This window comes from Leptonychotes weddellii, chromosome X (assembly GCF_054177405.1).
Source record: "Leptonychotes weddellii isolate Sample4059 chromosome X, ASM5417740v2, whole genome shotgun sequence".
NCBI lineage: Eukaryota > Metazoa > Chordata > Mammalia > Carnivora > Phocidae > Leptonychotes > Leptonychotes weddellii.
Window position 1 is genome coordinate 477,961 of NC_138385.1, and position 14,094 is coordinate 492,054.

At 39.9% G+C, this 14,094-nt stretch overlaps 1 protein-coding gene across 1 annotated transcript in view; it reads right to left on the bottom strand.

The window, feature by feature from the left end:
- Positions 1–3,134: 3,134 nt before the first annotated feature.
- The window catches only part of BRCC3 (BRCA1/BRCA2-containing complex subunit 3), a 57,948-nt gene continuing 46,988 nt past the window's right edge, over positions 3,135–14,094 (bottom strand). The window contains exons 9-12 of the mRNA XM_006736913.3: positions 11,782–11,913; positions 11,244–11,287; positions 5,960–6,128; positions 3,135–4,785 (exon numbers count right to left, since the gene is read on the bottom strand). Coding sequence (XP_006736976.1) covers positions 5,977–6,128; positions 11,244–11,287; positions 11,782–11,913 — 328 coding nt within the window. The 3' untranslated portion in view covers positions 3,135–4,785; positions 5,960–5,976. The remainder of the gene's footprint in view (positions 4,786–5,959; positions 6,129–11,243; positions 11,288–11,781; positions 11,914–14,094) is intronic.

Consider the following 14,094-nt stretch of genomic DNA (forward strand, 5'->3'; position numbering starts at 1 on the left):
AACTGCACTTACCTGCACTTACTAAGTCTCAGCAACAGGTAGTGGGGAGCAGGATGAGGAACACTGAAGTCCTGCTCCTCCTGGGAAGAAAGCCCTCCAACTGGGAGTGGGGGGGAAGGGAACCCTGTTTTCTTGGCTGCACCAGACTGAAGTGGAGTCTCCTCCTCGTTGAGCTGGGAGAGGGAAGGAGGTAGCAGATCTCAGTTCAAAAAGTAGAGATTCTTACCAAATTTTTGTAGATTTTCTAGAATCGACATTTGACTTGGTGTTTGCCCTCAGGACCACTTCCAGAGACTTCAAGTTTTTAAAAATAATTTTCACCAGTTTCACTGGGGAGTCTGCAGACCTCCTCACATTGTGGTGCTGGAAGTTAATGGACCTTTCTTCTCTTAAAGCAGCTGAAATTAGGGTAAAGGACAGAGGGATTTGGGAGAGGCTGCAAAGCTGCTCATATCAATAAGCACTGCTTTGAATTTGCTTTTGGTTTTAAGTGGCCTTTTGTCAGCTGTAACAAATGAACTTTTAATGACAGCTAAGGCACCAATCAGGTGGCTTATTTCAGTCCTACTTTCTGCTGCTTTACTTCCAAGTGTCTATCTTCTAACCTAGACCATGCAGTCCCTGAACGTGTAGGACAGTGGGAGCTGTGCTACCAGATCCTGGGGAGTCTATCTTATCCCTTAACCTGGCCCCGTTTGTATTTTAAAAGGGCATTTTAAGTTTACCAGCCTCATGTTGGGCACCAAATTTGTAAAGCACAAGACCAAGACTGACAGATTTGGTGAGTTAAGCCACCCAAGCCCTTTTTAGATTCAGATAGTTTATTACTTACATCATCCGCAGAAGGAAGAGAAATCAAAGGTACCAGCTCCTTGTGGACACACCAAAATGGATGAACCAAAATGAAAGGGGCCGGAAGACTGCAGAGTGAATTGTGGAACACCCCATTGCTGAGGAGCCCCTGCTGTGCTGCAGCTAAGCATTTCTACTGAGAGGGGTGAGGCAGTGAGTGACCGTCATACCTCATCAGAACCAAGGAGGCAATGAGAAACTGCTTCAAAACAGCCTCCCAGGGGAGCTAGGGAGATGGGTGGCAGATGGCCTCAGACAAGTTCTTTACAGGCCTCCATCCTCTCATGTAACAGGAGGATCTCAATCCCCCCCCAAATCAGGGAATACAACACTACAATCCAATCCAAAGACCCCACTGAAATATCGCAACTGTCCCAACAATTTCTTTTTCCTTTCTGGTCCAGAATCCAATATAGGAACACACATTGTACTTAGTTCTCATGTCTTAAACGTCTTTTTGTCCAGGGAAACTCCTTGGCCTGAACCTATTTTTCATGTCCTTGATAGTTAAACCACCCATCAACCTGTCTTAGCATCCACTGATGACCCTCACCGGAATCAACCACTACTATGATGATTACCCAAGGGTAATTTTCTAATTTCATCATTCCTTCTACATTTATTAGTTGACCCACCTATTCATTTTTATCAGTGTGGACTCACATTATTATATTATTCAAAGTATTATAATCCTTCACTCTATTTTGATGCACAAATTGTCCCAGATTTGGACAATGGGAGCCCCTTCAGGCTGGACCAATTTGCTTACCTAAATGGTTCAAAAAGATGGTCTGGGCATATATCATACTTTCTCTGCTCTAGCCCTGGAATGAGCCATTTCTTTCAGGGGTCGCTGTTTACCTTTAGTGAAGGACAGTATTTGAGAACCAAAATCTAGGTGATAGATGTGTTCATAGCTACTTCTAATCTCTGTTAGTGGACAGAGTGAAGAAATGTGTGTGTGTATATATATATATATATATATATATATATATATATATATATATATGTATACATACATATACATCACTATCTGTGCATATATATTTTTTTCCTTTGAAAAAACTCCATATAAATACTTCTAATTTCAATCCAATCTCTTGAGGTTCATTTTACCCTTCCCTCTTTTCATGTTTGTTATTTTTCTGACACTGAGAAACCTAGCTCCCACTATCCTCATTATTTGCACAATCAAGCTACTTATTTGTTTAATGGACTGATGCTTTGCTACCTCCTCACCCTGAGGGTACCAGCACACCACAAATTCACTAGATTTTCCCCCACCAATACTTCTGTGCAGTAATTCCAGCCCTACTTCCTCAGCCGCCAGGCACTTTGACACCTCCATGTAACCACCTTTTCCCCCCAACTGCCTGTTTTATAGATTACAACTCAGATTATCAGGTTAGAAAAATAATTTCAAACTGCCATAACTCTATCAGTGTAAATAGTTCAGAAGGTGATGGAGAGAGATGTTAAGGATGTCTATCCGATTTCTGATTTGTGCAAATGGTTGCTCAATTCACTGAGGTAAGAAACACTGGTAAGAAATATTCCCTAATATGGTTTAGACTGAAAACCACGAGTTCAGATTTATAAGTATTAAGAGAGCCAGTGGAAATGTGTAGAAGGCAGGTGGAAATGAAGATCTAGAGTTCACATAGAGGTCTGAATAGAGACACAGATTTGTCTGTCAACTCCATATAGGTAAGCAGCAATAGAGAAGCCTATGAATGAATTTGAGAAGGAACAGCTAGAGAACAGAAAAACCAGGAAACAGCAAAAGCCAAGAGAGGCAGATTTTAAAGAAGAGTGGCCAACTGTGTCAAGACTGAGAGGTTCATTAAGGGCATGAAAAGCATCTATTGACATTCACTATGTCCTGGAGGTCATTGGTGACATTGGCAGGAGTGGTATGAATGGAGTGATATGGACAGAGGTCAGAATGCAATGACTTGAATGAACAGGAAATGACAAAATGGAGAGAGAAGCCAAGTGTATATATTGTTCCCATCAGAGTCTTGGCTGTGATTGAAAATAGAGAATCTACTGCCCAAAAGGGGTGCAGGATTGCATAGGGAGTGCAATATTTTGTGTAAAGTAAGCCCGATTGGTGCAGGTGGGAAATTAATGATACATCTTCTTTATATCACTGTTCCTTGTGATGCTGAACACTTTTAAAGACTGAACACTGAGCTAAAAGGAACCTCGGTGGTGATCCACTCTAACCTTATAAATGAAAAAAATGAAGCCCAGAAAAGGAAAGGGACATGTGCTCAACATTGGCCTGTAAAAACATTCAAATCATTTTATTCCCCTTGGGTTTTCTTTTCATCACTCTTATTTCATAAATTAAGTACCATTCCTCCTAGTTCCTTATTTAATACATCTAACTTTTTATTTTGTAATAATTATAGATTTACAGGAAGTTGCAAAAATAGTACAGTGAGTCCCATGTACCCTTTACCCAGTTTCCCCCCAGTGGCAAGATCTTATATTACTATAGTACAACTTCAAAACTGACATATTGACGATAGCACAATACTGCTAACTCGACTACAGACCTTATTCAGTTTCACTAGATTTCACATGCATTCATTTGTGGGTGTGTGTAGGTCTATGTAGTTTTAGCACAGATAATGTAATCAACACCATAATCAAGATACAGAACTGTTCCATCAGCACAAATGAACATCCTGTGTTATCCCTTCATAGTCACACATATCCCATACCCCCTCCGGTCCCTATCCCTGGCAATCATTAATCTATTCTTCATTTCTAGAATTTTGTCATTTCAAGAATGCAATCATATAGTATGTGACCTTTTGAGACTGGCCTTTTCATTCATCATAATACCCTTGAGGTCTACCCAAGTGGTGTGTATCAATAGTCATCTGTTTCTCTTCATTGCAGAGTAGTATTCTATGGTACGGATGTTTGGTTTAATCACTCACTCAATTGCAGAACATCTGGGTTATTTCCAGTTTTTAGCTCTTACAAATAAGCTGCTAAGAACATCTGTGTACAAATTTTTGTGCCATCATCGCTTCTCATTTCTCCGGGATAAAAATCCAGGAGTGAAACTGCTGGGTTGTATGATACATGGATGTTTAACTTTATTAGAAATTCCCAAACTCTTTTCTAGAGTAGCTGTACCATTTAACATTCCTATAAGTGAGAAAATAAGAGAGCCAGTTTGTATGCTCAACAGCATCTGGTATTTTCATTATTTTTTCTTTAGCCATTCTGGTAAGTATGTAATCATAATTCAGTGTGGTTTTCATTTGCATTCCCTGATGACTACCGAAGTTCAACATCTTTTCAGGTGCCATCCATATATCCTCTTTAGTGAAATGTCTATTCATGTCTTTTGCTCATTTTCAATTGGATGGGTTTTTTTATTGTTGACTTTATCTAGATTGATCAGACATACGGTTTGCAAATAATTTCTCTCAATGATTTCCTCCTCTTAAATTTTTTACAGAGCAAAAGTTTTTCATTTTGATGAAGTCCAGTATATTGTTTTCCTTTTAGGACTGTGCTTTTGTAGTGAAGGCCAAGAGCTTGTTGCCTAGCCCAAGGTCCTGATGATTTTTCTATGATTTTTTTTCCTAAAAGTTTTATAGTTTTACATCTTACATCTAAGTCCATGATATATTTTGAGTTAATTTCTGTCTAAGGTGTGCAGTTTAGGTCAAAGTTCATTTTTTTGCCTATGGGTATCAATTGCTCCAGCATAATTTGTTGAAAAGACTGTCTACCCTACTCCACTGAAATGCTTTTACCCTTTGTCAAAATCAGTCGGGCATAAAACACACTGTCTTGATTACTGTAGCTTTATAGCAAGTCTTGAAGTCAGGTAATGTGAGTCCTCCAACTTCTTCAAAATTGATTTAGCTTAATTAATTTTATACCTGGATATTTTCATTTTTCCTATAGGGAAAGAAAAGAATAGAGAAGAACTGTGCCTGTGGGAAATTAAGGAAAATACAGCATTTACACTCCATATGCCCTACGGTAGTGGTTTTTAAACTATAGTATGCCTTAGAATCAGCTGGGGGTTCATGAAGATTTCTCGGTTCCACCCCCAGAGATAAAGTTTGACCTCCAAGTGATTCTCATGCAGGTGGACTACAGGTGCATTTCACATTGCAATATGAAAAACAATAATCTAGGGAGAAACAAGAAGAAAAAACAAAAACAAAACCCAACCCTTTGTCACTATTGTTGGGATTGTTTTCTTTCTTCCCACCTCCTCCAATGCCCACTTTAATTTCCAGTATGCAATAGGCTTGACTCTTTTCTAAAGACGCACTTACCTTTTGTGGTTATACACGGAAAGAATAATGCAACAGAACTTGTTAAAACATGATTTTTGTTACATCCTAGGTCCTTAATGTTTCTGGAAAAACATATTTATATTATAACGGAAGTTCCGAGGTAAATAGGATCTGCTCAATAGGAACTTGCTTCAGAGTCAAATATGCTAGAACTCATCTATATGGTTAGAAAGGGCACCCACACAGATTCAACCTTTGATAGGTATCTTAGAATACCTAATATTTTAGAGATCAAGAAGGAAGACGTAAGACATATGCCTCTCAATGAGGGCTAAGAGTAGAGGCGGGGTGCTAATAAGTCACCTTCACTTCCTTCCACTAACTCTAGTATACTCATGTACCTGTCCAACATAAACCTCGTAACTATAAAATTGAAACATGAAATACTCTTCTTCCTTTAGCTTATTCTAGGGAGTGTCTAAAATTGAAAATAAGGATTTCAAAGTTAAACAAGGGAGAAGTAAGTATTTAAAATATGTTCCTAGGACATTTTATTACAAGATGTCCTTGCCAATGTACCTCCCATAGCCTTTAAAAAAACTTTGTCTACTTAAAGCATCTTCATATGCACTTTGTAGGCCAGTTACAGGTAAGAGTGTTCACTGATTCCTAATGAAACTTTCAGGAAGACATCTTGTGTTTATTGCATTATTAAAACTCATCCACTGGGAGATAAAGAGAGCTGCTCCATTGTCTGACTACACACGAGGTGGGTGAATTTTCAGACCATGCTTAATATACAAATTGAAGAAAAAAAGTTTGTTTACCCCACTGTTCTCCGACTTTATTCTAGAGAAGAAAGTTCTTGCATAAGCTCTTCCTTTTCTTGTTGCAACTCCTGCAGATGCTGTTGGTTTTGCTCCAGTCTGTCCTCCAGCCACTGTAGGAGAGGCCCGCTGACTGCTGACATTTGACTGCACAGATTCTTGGTAAACACTTCAACAGGAAGAACACGGATGAGATAACACTCCACCACCAATGGCTCCCCAGTTGTGAGCACATAAAAGAAGCAGTTGGAGCAGGAGGTAGGACTAGCAGATGATTTTGTATCGCTAGCCAGGAGAAAGACAGAAGAGCTGAGCAAAGAAGACACCTATTTTGAGGCCATTCTGAATATCCCTAGATCCATAAGCCAGAGGGAAGCCTGGCTATGCAGAGAGAAGAAAGATAACCAGGTCTTTACTCCCTTAAACAAAAGGGCTAAGAACTATAGGTTTCTTTCCCCAGCCCTTAGGCCTTTGCACAGTGTAAATGACAAATGACCATAAACCCTAGAGAGCTAGAACTCTGCTTTCTGCAACTTAGTTTTCCACAAGTCCACTAGGAAAATTGCTCAAATGTTTTGCATATTTAAGAAATAAATACATTAATTCAACTCACCTGAAAGCTACTCTTTTAAAATGAGGAAAAAACAGAGAGATGAAGAGCAAGGGAGTTACCATCTTTCATATTCAGCTTGATGGTGAGACAAAGATTCTATAGCACTCATTTTTTTAAAGATTTTATTTACTTATTTGACGGACAGAGAGAAAGCACAAGCAGGGGAAGCGGGAGAGGAAGAAGCAGGCTCCCTGTGGAGCAGGGAGCCTGATGTGGGGCTCGATCCCAGGACCCTGAGATCATGATCTGAGCCAAAGGCAGACGCTTAACCAACTGAGCCACCCAGGTGCCCTTATAGTACTCATTCTAAAACAAACTCTGCCTAATGGAAATACCTTTTTCTCCTTCATAATACATGACTTATTGAGGGACGCCTGGGTGGCTGGGTGGCTCAGTCGGTTAAACATCTGCCTTTGGTTCAGGGCATGATTCCTGGGATTGAGCCCTGTGTCAGGCTCCCTGCTTAGCAGGGAGTCTGCTTCTCCCTCTCCCTCTGCCCCTCCACCCTGCTCGTGCTGTCTCTCTCTCAAATAAATAAAATCTTTAAAAAAATATATGACTTATTGAAAATGACCACTGTAATATCTTCCAAGATGTATGTATATGACATACCTGTGTACATGTGTGCATCTGTATGTATACTTTTGAATAAAAACTGTATGATTTTGGATGTTACTTTTTTACCACATAAAAATGACATCTTTCTGTGTCAGGAAAGATCTGGCTTTCTTTCTTAAGGGCTGCACAATATTCATCAGAATGGATGTACCAATTTAAAAATGTATTTATTTATGCTAGAGAGAGAGAGAGAAAGAGCACAAGCAGGGCAGGGGCAGATGGGGAGGGAGAAGGAGAGAGAGCCTCAAGCAGACTCCACACTGAGCATGGAGCCCGATGAGGGGCTCCATCTCACAACCCTGAGATCGTGACCTGAACTGAAACCAAGAGTTTCAACTGCACCACTCAGGCGCCCCATGGATGTACCAATTTAATGAGTCTTCTACTGATGGACACTTCAGTGGCATCCATTTTTTTGCTATTACAAAGACTGTGGTTAATATCCCTTTAAATTTATTTTTGCATACTTGTCCTACAAATTTTTGAAGGATACATTTCTAGAGGTGGAACTGTTAGATTCAAGTACATGTTTATTTTAAAACTGATTAGCCAGAGGCGCCTGGGTGGCTCAGTCGTTAAGCGTCTGCCTTCGGCTCAGGTCATGATCCCAGGGTCCTGGGATCGAGCCCCGCGTCGGGCTCCCTGCTCGGCCAGGAGCCTGCTTCTCCCTCTCCCACTCCCCCTGCTTGTGTTCCCTCTCTAGCTGTGTCTCTCTCTCTCTCTGTCAAATAAATAAAATAAAATCTTTAAAAATAAATAAATAAAACTGATTAGCCAGTATTTTCCAGATTGCACCAAATTATACCTCCAGGAACAGTATATGGGAGCGTTCACTTCCCCCACATCTTCACCTAAATACCTCTCAACTTAATCTTTGCCAAAAGAAAAGGTAAAAAACTGCCATCTTAATCCATACTTCTTCTAAAGATGTTTATGAACAATTTGATTTTTCTATAAAAGTCTTTCATTCTTTTTTTTTTTAAAGATTTTATTTGAGAGAGAGAGAGAGCATGCATGAGCAGGGGGAGGGGCAGAGGGAGAGGGAGAAGCAGACTCCCCGCTGAGCGGGGAGCCCGATGCAGGGCTCGAGCCCAGGACCCTGGGATCATGACCTGAGCCGAAGGCAGTCGCTTAACGACTGAGCCACCCAGGCATCCCAAGTCTTTCATTCTTTCTTAGTCAGCTTAATTAGGCCAAGTCTTCCCAGAGTTTGAAAAATATCCTCTTTATTTTCCTCCTGTATTTTTTTAACTTTTAAAATGAGCTATAAAGGGGGGGGGGGTGCGCCTGGGTGGTTCAGTCAGTTAGGTGTCTGTTTTCAGCTGAGGTCATAATCCCAGGGTCCTAGGATCAAGTCCCGCATCGGGATCCCTGCTCGGTGGGGAGCCTGCTTCTCCCTCTCCCTCTGCCCCTCCACCCTGTTCATGCTCTCTCTCTCTCTCTCAAATAAATGAATAAAATCTTAAAAAATAAAATGAGCTATAAAGGGCATAATTTATAGACAATAAAATGACCCCATTTAAAGTGTACAGTTCGGGCGCCTGGGTGGCTCAGTCGTTGAGCGTCTGCCTTCGGCTCAGGTCAGGATCCCGGGGTCCTGGGATCGAGTCCCACATCGGGCTCCCTGCTCGGCAGGAAGCCTGCTTCTCCCTCTCCCACTCCCCCTGCTTGTGTTCCTGCTCTTGCTATCTCTCTCTCTGTCAAATAAATAAATAATAAAAAAAAAAATCTTTAAAAAAAAAATAAATAAAGTGTACAGTTCACTGAGTTTTGACAAACGTGTACCTGTGGTAATGATCTCTAGTGAAGGAACAGATCCTTTCCATAAGCCCAGAGGGCCCTCTGCAGTTCCCTTTGCCCTTTGGCCCCAGCAGCTGCTGATCTACTTGCTGTCACCACAGATGACTTTTGCCTATTCTTGAATTTCATATAAATGGAACAATAAAGTATGTAGCATTTTGTGTAATCCTGCCTTCACTTGGCATAATGCTCTTGAGATTCATCCAGGTGGTTTATTTATCAGTAGTCCTTTTTGTTGTTGAACAGTACTCCATTGTATGGATGGATCACACTTTGTCCATTCACCCACTGACAGACACTGGGTTGTTTCCACCTTTTGGCTATTGTGAATAATGCTGCTATGAATATTCCTATGCAAGTTTTCATTTGAACACCTGTTTTCAGCTCTTTGGGGTATATGTACAACTGGTGGAACATTTGGTAACTGTAATTGCTAACTCTTTCCTGAAGTGGCTATCCCACATTTAATAGTCAAAGTTCAAATCTAGGGGCGCTTGGCTGGCTCAGTCAGAAGAGCCTGCAACTCTTGATCTCAGGGTCATGAGTTTGAGCCCCACATTGGGTGTAGAGATTACATAAACAAACAAACAAACAAATAAACTTAAACATTTTTTAAAAAGCTTAACTACATCTGGAATTTATTTTTTGTGTATGATGTTAGTTAGGAATCTATTTTCCCCCAAATGGAAATAGAAGAATAGAAGTCCATGAAAGTTAAGAATGTCTCTTTTGTTCAGCACTGAACCCCAGTGCCTGGAATAGTGCCTAGCTGAGAGCTGGCACACAGATACTTCCTGAATGAATAAACTATCCAACAAAGGAACTGTCCCAACACTGGTATATAATCCATCCTTTTTTATTGATTTGAAGTAATATCTTTCTTAAATATAAACTCTTATACACACATTGGGCCCATTTGTGGGCTCTATCCAGTTCTACTGATTTATTTGTTCATTTTTTAGTTAGTACCATACTATTTAAATTACTGTGGGGCACCTGGATGGCTCAGTCATTAGGCATCTGCCTTCGGCTCAGGTCATGGTCCTGGGGTCCTGGGATTGAGCCCCGCGTCAGGCTCCTTGCTTGGCGGGAAGCCTGCCAGGCTCCTTGCTTGGCGGGAAGCCTGCTTCTCCCTCTCCACTCCCCCCTGCTTGTGTTCCCTCTCTCGCTGTAAATAAATAAAATCTTTAAAATAAAATAAATTACTGTGGCTTTAGAATATGGCTACATGTCATATACTACCAACTTTTAATTCTTCGTCATATTTTACCTCCAGACAGAAATGATGGGAGAGATATACCAAGCTATCTCTTCTTTTCCTCTCAAAGTAATGGCCTATAACTTGAAAGCCTCCCTTTCTTCCTCACTGGTGACTCTGCCAATCACTGGGAAAGACTACACAAAGTGGTCTGGGAATCAGGGTTATTCAAAGAGAAGGTATGGTAGGGTAGGTGTGTATGCTGGAGAAAAGTGATTTAGTATGTATATTGTATTGAGTTTTCTGCTCCTTGGCCTTCTATAGGAATTCCTTCTGTGTTTATTGACGTGAAAAGATTTCTTCCTTCATACCCTCCCTTTTATCTGTCTATCTATCCATCTCTTTCAACTCCCACCATACTAGGCTGGTAGTGCTGTGCTGGAACCAATTTAGATCAGCCCATGAAAGCCAACTACTGAAATTTCAGAAGTCTGTGAGCTGGTTGAGGCCACATTAGTTGTTTAAAATCAGCCATGGTGGAAACTGGCAAACACAAAAAATCAGGGCCCTTCCTCCTCCCTGAGAAAGTCGATCATAAAGTTCGTCCCAGTCTTTCCTCCAGCCTTACTCTAGGTAGCATATAGAGTAAAGGGTCTGCAGGGTTCAAAAGAAAAGTTGGGAGCAGGATTAATGAATGGCAAAGCTCTTGGAAAAGGAAATTCAAGGAGAACTTGAACCTATTACTTCAAGCACATAAACTAAATTTCTTTCTGTCAGCTGAGTATTTCAGAGATCACTGCCTATATTTTATTTTTTAAAGTCTTTTTTTTTTTAAGATTTTATTTATTTATTCAAGAGAGAGAGTGAGAGAGCACAAGCAGGGGGAGCAGCAGAGGGAGAGGGAAAGGCAGAAGCAGGCCTCCCACCGAGCAGGGAGCCTGACAGGGTCTCGATCCCAGGACCCTGAGATCATGACCTGAGCCAAAGGCAGACGCTTAATGACTGAGCCACCCAAGCACCCTCACTGCCTATATTCTAGAAAAAAGAGATCTTACCTGAGCCATTATGGATCTTGGTTACTGAGTCCAGATGTGTAAGGCTAAAGGGATAAAATAGTTCAGGTTAGTAGCAAAGCAGCAGTGAAGGGAAAACAAAATGGTCATAGACTATGTAACAAAATGATAAACTGCACCAGACCTTTGCGAATTGGATTAGATTGATATGTATAATTTAAATTCCATTATAGTTAAATTTTTCATGATTTGGAGGATGTAATTTTATTCAGAACTTCAAGATAATTCAAAGAGATAATTTGAAATTGCTGTTTCTCACTTCATATAGTACACATTTCTTGGGTAAGACCCAGTGCTTGGCAATAGGGCTGCTAAGATGTAGTTGTTTTTGGTTTTGTTTTTAACATCCAAAAAGTACCATTGCCCTTGAAGGATCCAAAGTGCAGTAGGAGAGAAATGAATGTTAAATAGATTATTAACACACTTTCTCACAGAGAGGTGAAAGGAAAGGGGACTCAAGAAGAGGAGAAGAGGGACCAGGCCCTGAGAAGTAAAGAGGAGAGAGGAGAGAGGACTCTACCTGTGGATCCTCCTATATGCATCCTGCTCCTCTTGGCACAGAATCTTGGGCAGCTCAACTGCTGATTCAAGGCATACTTTCCCAATGGTTACATGAGGTACAATATGGATTGGAATTTCAATCCTCTCATACCTGCAAGACAATCAATTCAGGTCAGTTTTATGTTTGTTTGTTTCTAGCTTTATTTTGGTATAATTGACGAAAAGGAATTATAGATATCTAAGGTGTACAAATTTATGTTTTGATAATGATATTTTGAGTAAAATGATCACCACACTCAGGCCAATTAACATATCCATTACCTCACATAGTTACCATTCTTTGTGTGTGTGTAAGAATACTTGAGATCTACCTTCTCAGAAAATTTCAAGTTTATAATACAGTAAACGGTAGTCACCATGTTGTGCATTAGATCTCCAGAATTCATTCATCCTGAAACTTTGTACCCTTTGACCAACACTTCCTCATTTTCCCTTCCACCACTCCTGCCATGGCAACCACCATTCTACTCTCTGCTTCAATGAGTTTGACTATTTTTATTTATTTCAATTCATCCATTGACAGATCTTTAGGTTGTTTTTGTATCTTGACTATTGTGAATAATTCTGCAAAGAACACTGGAGTACAGATATCATTTGGAGATCCGTATTTCATTTTCTTTGGATATATATCAAGAATGGGTTAGTTTTTAATGCCGAGTTGTCATAATCAGAAGTTTTCTATAACCTTAATAGAAATTTTGGGATACAGTATACTCAAAGATTAGACATTCCTGTCATTCATTTAGTAGCTCAACTTCAAAGTTGACTGAATTCAAACTGAGCTCATCTGGGGAGCAAATTAGAAGCCTATTTGCAGAGTCAATATTCCCCACTCTCCTAGAAAATGTGAGGCCACTTTCATAAACTTAACGGAGGCCTTGGGAGTTCAAGGTCCTTATGTTCACTCCCCCAGACAAGGGAATAGCTAATTGATGCTGTTTTTAGTTGAGAAGTTGCCATTGGGGTTGAACACATTGATCACAAAGCCTGGGGAAGAGTAGCTGCAGATTTTTCAATGATTCCATCAGATTCATGATGTAGACGGGATTACTCATATAAATGCTCACTTGTTCTAACTCAGTGTTCACCAGTGGCCCTCAGTTCCCATTCTCTCCCCTGAGGGAAACTAGGTAAGAAATTCACAAATACTGGGGTGCCTGGGTGGCTCAGTCGGTTAAGTGTCTGACTCTTGGTTTTGGCTCAGGTCATAATCGAGCCCCACGTCGGGCTCTGTGCCTTGCACAGAGTCTGCTTCAGATTCTTTGCCCTCTTCCTCTCCCTCTTGCTCTCTCTTTCTCTCTCTCTCTCTCAAATAAATAAATAAAATCTTAAAAAAAAAAAGATTCACTCTTGGGGTTGTACATTTTGTGGGTTTTCACAAATGTATAATAGCATGTATCCACCATTATAACATCATACAGGATAATTTCACTGCCCTAAAAAATCCTCTATCCTCCCTATTCAACCTCTCTCCTCTCTAACCCCTAGCAACCACTTATCTTTTTATTGTATCCATAGTTTTTCCTTTCCTTGTATAGCATGTCTTATAGTTGGAATCATGTAGTATATAGCCTTTTCAGATTGGCTCAGTGTATTTTTTAAACTACTCAGGTGATTCCAATGTTCAGCCAAGTTTGGGAATGACTGGTCTAACTCATTTTTCTTTCTCCACACCTTCCAGTCTATTCAATTCAAACGTTCCTTAATTTTTGGTGACAAAACGTTCCTTAGAGTTGCAGAAACCTATTAACTTTTCTTTAGAAAGAAAAAAATAAGATCAGATACATGAGTTTTCTTTCTAACAATAAAAGAAAGCTGATAAGCAAAGTGCTTTCTGGCTAGATATGAAACCTCAAAGGGTTATTTAGTAAAATTAACAGTATCTGGCATTCATATAAACTACTAGGTATAGGAAGAAGCAGAAAAATGTGACCCATACATAAGAAAAAAATAAATCAACCAAAATAGAGCAAGAAATATCAAAGATGAAAGAATTAGAAGAAAAGCTTCTTGAAATAACCATTATCATTATAAATATTCTGTGTGTGCACAGGAAGCTAGAGGAAAGATTGAAAATGGATAGGATTAACAGGAAATTAAATATTACAGAAGGAAAGATTAGTGAACTTGAAGACATAGCAATAGAAACTATATAAATCACAGATAGAAAAAAAAAAAAGACCAAAAAACAATGAACACAACATCAGTGAACTGTGAGACAACATCAAGTGGCCAAATATGTGTATAATTGGAATATCCAAAGAAAACGAGA